Raw genomic sequence first — 6,441 nt, 5'->3', positions numbered from 1 at the left:
AATGACCCATTAAACCCACATCTATCACAGGCCAAATGGTGACATGCTCAAACCTCCCATTTGATGAAACACAATGGATCATCCGGATTCGTCGAATCCTTGAAGAGGAGATCGAGCTAGAAGATGACCAGCCCATCTCCATCTTTCATGTCCTCAAGCCCCTGTTGTGCACTAAGCCTGAAGCGTATGTGCCTCAGCTGGTGGCCCTGGGTCCTTACCACCATTGCCGTGAAGGACTCCGTGACATGGAGATGTACAAGCTCTCGGCAGCCAAGAGAGCCCAAAGCCACCTGACAAGTATGAACTTCCAGCAACTTGTGGACGTCTTCGCCACATTCGAGCACCGGATTCGTTCTCACTATCACAGGTTTAAGTGCAAAATAATAAATATATCCTACTTGCATAACCGAAGGAACTCTTGGTCGTTACTAATTACCTTGTGTTTAATTGTTGCAGGCAACTCAATCTCACCAACGAGACACTGGCGTGGATGATGGCGATCGACATGTCGTTTCTTCTTGAGTTCCTGCAGACTTTCTGCGAGACCAAAAACCAGAGGACACTACAAAGGATGCCCTCGAGGATGTCGCATCTGGTTGACCCATCTCATAGGACATCTGTACACAGCATGCTGCTACGTGACATCGTGATGCTGGAGAACCAGATTCCGATGTTTCTTCTCGTAAAATTAGTCGAGATGTGGTGCTCGTCAGGCCATGGCGTGCCACGGCCTAGTCTGAGCTCCATTTTGTCCGGGTTCTTTCAGGAGGTCTGCTTGCTCAAGGGGATAAGCTCTCCATGCACCGACGCCACACGACACGCCCACTTGCTAGATTTCCTATACTCTAACATGTTGCCGTGTGATTGTGTGGAAGAGTCGGATGGTGGAACGGAAGAAGCCGGAGATGGGTTGAGTGACCACCCGCAGAGATCGACTATGAGTTCAATAACAGAATTGCTCGTGAAGCGTGGCTTGAAGTTGGCGTCGTTGGTGACAGATTTCATGGTGAGGATGTTTCTAAAGTTCCTAGCCACTCTTCCATGCCTGTCAATGGTGAGGCAACCCATCGAGCAGCTAGCTACTCAACGAGGCGCCCTTGAACCCAAGGGTGCATCCGATGTTCAGAACAGAAACATATCACCTCTGCTCGAGGAGATCGCGGTGCCTTCTATCTCCGAGCTCGCCTATGTGGGTGTCACATTCACCCCAACAACCGGTGGCATCTCCACGATCGAATTTTGCGCGAGAACCGCGATGCTGCACCTCCCGGTGATCAGCATCGACATGACCACTGAAGTCGTCCTGCGGAACCTGGTGGCCTACGAGGCATCGATCGGCTCTAGGGCACTGGTCTTCGCGCGGTACGTCGAGCTCATGAACGGGATCATCGACACCGACGAGGATGCCCGACTGCTGAGGGAGCACGGGATCATATTGAACCACCTCAAGAGTGACCAGGAAGTGGCCGAGCTGTGGAACGGGATGACCCGGTCGGTGAGGCTGACGAGGGTGCCGGCTCTGGACAGAGTGATCGACGAGCTTAATCGGTACCATGGGGCCTGCTGGAAGGTGAGGGCCGGGACGTTCGTGAAAGCGCACCTTCTTGGCTCCAGGGACATGGTTGCTTGCGCCATGATGGTTCTTCTCTTGTTGTTCGTCGGCGTCCAAGCTTTCTGCCTATCTCGTGGTTGCCTCATTTCTTGGCGCGGGATGGGCATGGTCAGGAGAAGAAATGTTTGTAACATCCTCAAAAATTGAAGTAATAAACTGGTCTTGTCATATTCGGCAAATAAATAATGTTTCCAAGAATACAAGTATTTGGTTGTTCAAGTCTTCGGGATTCAAAATTGAAGAACAAAAATACATTTATTAATCTTGTTGGTTTTCAATCTAATAGTGATTTCAATCGGTTTATTCAGCTTATGCTTTCTTTGTACCTATCTCATGCTTAGTCTAAGTTTCAAAAAGAAATTCTGAGCATTCGGGTTTTGCGTTTCTGAAACTTTGAACTTGAAAATTTTAGACTTCCAAATGTAAGGAAACTTTACACCCTTACACGGAAAAAAAAAAGTTGAGGAAAACAAGAATCACACGTTCATAGGGCCTAGTAGGAGTTGAAGTAAACAGTAGTACTAGTAAAAGATTTCAAAATAGATTTCATGTGAAGTTGAAGTAAACAGTAGTATTATACTAGTAAAAGAAGAAGAAGAAGAAGTCGGCAAACCAAAAGTTTGACCGGCACAACCTATAAAACCACCGGCGCCGGACGGCCGGCCACGCGTCCGGCCCAACCAAAACAGGTCCACGTCGCCTACCTCGAAGCAAACCCCAGCTGCCGACTGCCCCCACCAGCCATGGCGGCGGCGCTGCTGACGCCGACGCAGCGGTACGCGGCGGGGGCGCTGCTGGCGCTCGCCCTCCGCCAGGCGCAGATCCACCAGTCCGTCCTCCTCGGCTCCCCCCTTACCTCCGCCGCGGACGACGAGGAGCGCGCCAGCAGCGCCAGCGGCGGCAGCGGCAGCAGCAGCTCCACCGGCGGTAGCGGGGAGGACGCCGAAGCCGCCGCCAAGGCGCTCTGGACGCACGACTCCCGCGGCCTCCTCCGCCCCGTCTTCAGGTCCGGTCCGCCCCCCACATTTCACTCAGCGGTTACGGATTCTGACACCAACGCTTCAGTTTCACTTACCGCTTGGGGGTTGGGGATCGCCGTCTCTCAGGTTCCTGGAGATCGACCCGGCGGCGTGGCCGGGGCTGGAGGAGACGGCGGCGTCGCCGGAGGCCAAGCACCACATCGGCGCGGTACGACCCTTCATCACACTCCTGTCCTCAGTTGCCATAGTTGGATTTACATTTCGTTTCAGACAGTGAGGTGCAGAGCACATTTGGGGATTCCACTGTCGGATCGGCATTAAGCACTGAATATAGTACATAGCTGCTCTCTTTTTTTTTGTTCTAAAGTGTGCTCACTGCGTCTCATTCCACTCCAATTTTGTAGTTCCTGAGGATGATCTTCCAAGAGGATGCCGAGAGCTCTCCGGATAAATCCGACCAGGAACACGCCTTGGCAAAAGGAGTCGATGTGATGGTGATGAGCTTGAGCAGCGACACTGCAAAGGATGAAACAACCAAAGAGGGTGATCAGGGGCCTTCTACCAGCTCTGGCATGGCCGGGTCCTCAGAGAAAGGCTTCGCCGCTGAGGACTTGCTGGGAATCAATAAGTTGTCCCTGGATGATGTGCCTGCTACCCATCACCGGAAGATGACGCTGCTGTTTACGCTCCTCTCTGCCTGCGTGGCTGATAAGCCCGTGTCGCAAGAGGAAGACGACAGGAAGTCCTCTCACTTCAGGAAGGGCTACGACGCCCGACATAGGGTGGCTCTCCGGTTACTAGCAACTTGGCTTGATGTGAAGTGGGTCAAAATGGTTTGTACAATACATTCTTCTTCAGTTCAGCAGTGATAATTATGGATAGGATTATACCGAACTGCATTCTGATATCATCAAACAAAAAGGAACCCGAAACATATGAATGTGTATTCAGGCTGTGTTACATAATTTGTGATCACCCATTCTGCTACTGTAGGAAGCCATCGAGGTTATGGTCGCATGCTCTGCTATGGCAGCAGCAAAAGAACAAGAACAGTCAGGGGAAAACGCGTCGCCCAAAAGCAAATGGGCGAAATGGAAGCGTGGAGGAATCATTGGTGCAGCTGCATTGACCGGAGGAGCGTTACTGGCTATTACTGGGGGTAGGAGATATATTTTGGAAATTCTGTTGAGATGCTAAAAAATCTTGGGTGGTTCATACTCTCTTCTTCTACATGACAGGTTTAGCTGCCCCAGCAATCGCTGCAGGATTTGGTGCTCTTGCTCCAACGCTAGGCACAATTATGCCTGTTATCGGAGCTAGTGGATTCGCTGCTATGGCTACTGCTGCGGGATCTGTTGCTGGCTCTGTGGCAGTGGCTGCATCATTTGGGGGTAGGTCTAAATGTCCTTTCTAAACCTCATGCTGATGGTATTTTGAGCTGTTGTTCCTTCATGATATTACTACTATCATGCTATGCTATGAAAAGTTTCACTTCTTGTTCATGGGATAATGCACACCACATTTGTACCGGCCCATTTTACAGTTAAGATGATTAGATGGGAAGATGCAATGCATAAACCCTCAGAAGAGAGATGGAATTGGGTCAATGAGAAAAATTGTGTAGTGAGGGTATATTTTTATTCTACTTAGTTTCTTACATCCTTGGAATGATCTTTGTAAAATTAGCTGCTGGAGCTGGCTTGACGGGCACCAAAATGGCCAGAAGGATTGGAAGTGTAAAAGAATTTGAGTTCAAACCGATTGGTGAGAACCATAATCAGGGTGTGAGTTCCTTATCTCTCTCTGATGTCACACCAAATTCCATGTTCACTGGAATGTCATTCATCCATATAATAATTGAACTGATTTGGCCTCTGTAAATGCCATTCACCCTTTCAGCGTCTTGCGGTTGGCATCTTGGTTTCTGGATTTGCCTTTGATGAGGAGGACTACATTAGACCTTGGGAAGGATGGAAGGATAACCTAGAAAGGTCTAGAATAATATTTGACTTGCTCTTTTTTCAGATCATTATTTATGTACTTCATCCACGTGTTTAAAGCTAATGGTATAGCAGTACAACATTCTAATACCGCTGCACTGTGGACTAATGACTGGCAGGTACATTCTTCAATGGGAGTCTAAGCATATAATTGCTGTGAGTACAGCAATACAAGATTGGCTGACATCAAGTAATGTTTGTAGATTTGTACATCTAGCTTGTGTTATTGTCGACGCCTTTAATTAACCTGCATTGCTATTGATGCAGGACTTGCTCTGGAACTGATGAAGCAAGGCGCAATGAGAACAGTTTTAAGTGGTTTTCTTGCAGCATTTGCATGGCCCGCTACTCTGCTTGCAGCTACGGATTTCATTGATAGTAAATGGTCTGTTGCTATTGACAGGTACCAAACCTGCAAAATCTCTTCATTTCTTAGCTGATTTGTGCACTTAAATTCAGGAACACTAACACACTATTATATGTTATAACACGCTATTATACACACTCAACATAGATTGGAGCCTTTTTTATTTGTCATAGCAATCTGTTTACTTAACTAATGTGGTGTAATCTTTCAGATCAGATAAGGCAGGGAAAATGCTTGCTGATGTACTTATGAAGGGATCACAAGGGAACAGGTATAGTCCACCTGCAACTCATTCTATTTATCGCAGTTAGTTTCTCAGATTATTTTTCCCATCTGACACCGAAATCCTCCCAGGCCTGTTACCCTCATTGGGTTTTCACTAGGGGCGCGTGTCATATTCAAGTGCTTACAGGAGCTTGCTTTATCAAGCGACAACGGTACCTACTGTGTAGTTATCTCTTCCCATCTATACAAGTTCGTCGCAGTTTCGCTCACTTATTTTGATGGAAGCAGAGGGACTTGTCGAGAGGGTTGTACTCCTAGGCGCGCCGGTTTCGGTGAAAGGCGAGCGGTGGGAGCCCGCTAGGAAGGTAACATTGCAGAAGCAGAAACATTATGATCTGATGTGCAGTTGCATGCATGCCATATTCAAGGATCTTAATCTTGCCACACTGTTTGCGTGGACATGGCTGCAGATGGTTGCTGGAAGGTTTGTGAACGTGTACTCCAAAGATGACTGGATTCTTGGTGTCACCTTCCGCGCAAGGTAAAGAAGGGTTTCGCTTGTAATTCGCACTCTCCAGCTGAGATGATGTTTTAAATTCGATGGTTGTTGACAGAACAACGGTTTAGGGTCACTGTCTTTTCTTCGACTTACGGATCCACTCATATCTCATATGCAGTCTACTCACGCAAGGATTGGCTGGTATACAGGCCGTCGATGTCCCTGGCGTCGAAAACGTAAGCGTGCTGGTCGCCTCGACTCGGGTTTTAATTTGTTAGCCTTGTTACATGACTTCTCTACAAATTTCTGACCGCCTCTACTCGAGTTTTAATTTGTCAGCCTTGTTACATAACTTTTCTACGATTTTTTACAGGTTGATGTCACCGAGCTTGTCGATGGCCACTCTTCGTACCTGTCAGCCGCGCAGCTGATCCTGGAGCACCTGGAACTAAACACCTACTATCCTGTCTTCGTCCCCCTACCAACAGCAGTTAGCAAGTAACAGGTGTAACAGTTGCCTAGAAAAGGATACAAATTACACCGCAGGGTTCGACGAAAATGAAGTGTCTATATTCTGTATATGTAGAAACATAATAATGAGCTTTTTGCTATATGCAAGCGCTCTTCCAGTCTGATGCTGGTGTGCCGTGATTGTCTCTTGCATTACATCAGATAAGTTGCTCTCAGCTAGTGTAGATCTAGGAGGGGAGGGTAGGCCTAGTATGAGATGCCGTTATCCAATTATCAACTCTCCAACT

General features: G+C 48.1%; 2 protein-coding genes across 2 annotated transcripts; both read left to right on the top strand.

The window, feature by feature from the left end:
* Positions 1 to 245: 245 nt before the first annotated feature.
* LOC109765394 (putative UPF0481 protein At3g02645) lies at positions 246 to 1,759 on the top strand. Its single transcript, XM_020324179.3, has 2 exons — positions 246 to 367; positions 457 to 1,759. The coding sequence occupies exons 1-2, from the start codon at positions 246 to 248 to the stop codon at positions 1,757 to 1,759; spliced, it is 1,425 nt and encodes a 474-aa protein (XP_020179768.3).
* A 453-nt stretch (positions 1,760 to 2,212) lies between these two features.
* On the top strand, positions 2,213 to 6,359 carry LOC109765391 (uncharacterized). Its single transcript, XM_020324175.4, has 15 exons — positions 2,213 to 2,618; positions 2,719 to 2,800; positions 2,997 to 3,425; positions 3,586 to 3,751; positions 3,831 to 3,983; positions 4,279 to 4,376; positions 4,492 to 4,583; positions 4,712 to 4,782; positions 4,860 to 4,995; positions 5,171 to 5,230; positions 5,314 to 5,396; positions 5,473 to 5,549; positions 5,655 to 5,725; positions 5,862 to 5,919; positions 6,057 to 6,359. Exons 1-15 carry the CDS (start codon positions 2,356 to 2,358, stop codon positions 6,183 to 6,185), a joined length of 1,968 nt encoding a protein of 655 aa, XP_020179764.1. The 5' UTR covers positions 2,213 to 2,355; the 3' UTR covers positions 6,186 to 6,359.
* Positions 6,360 to 6,441: the final 82 nt, after the last annotated feature.

Source organism: Aegilops tauschii, chromosome 4, assembly GCF_002575655.3.
Source record: "Aegilops tauschii subsp. strangulata cultivar AL8/78 chromosome 4, Aet v6.0, whole genome shotgun sequence".
In the NCBI taxonomy this organism is placed as follows: Eukaryota; Viridiplantae; Streptophyta; class Magnoliopsida; order Poales; family Poaceae; genus Aegilops; species Aegilops tauschii.
This window is presented reverse-complemented; position numbering and strand designations above follow the sequence as displayed.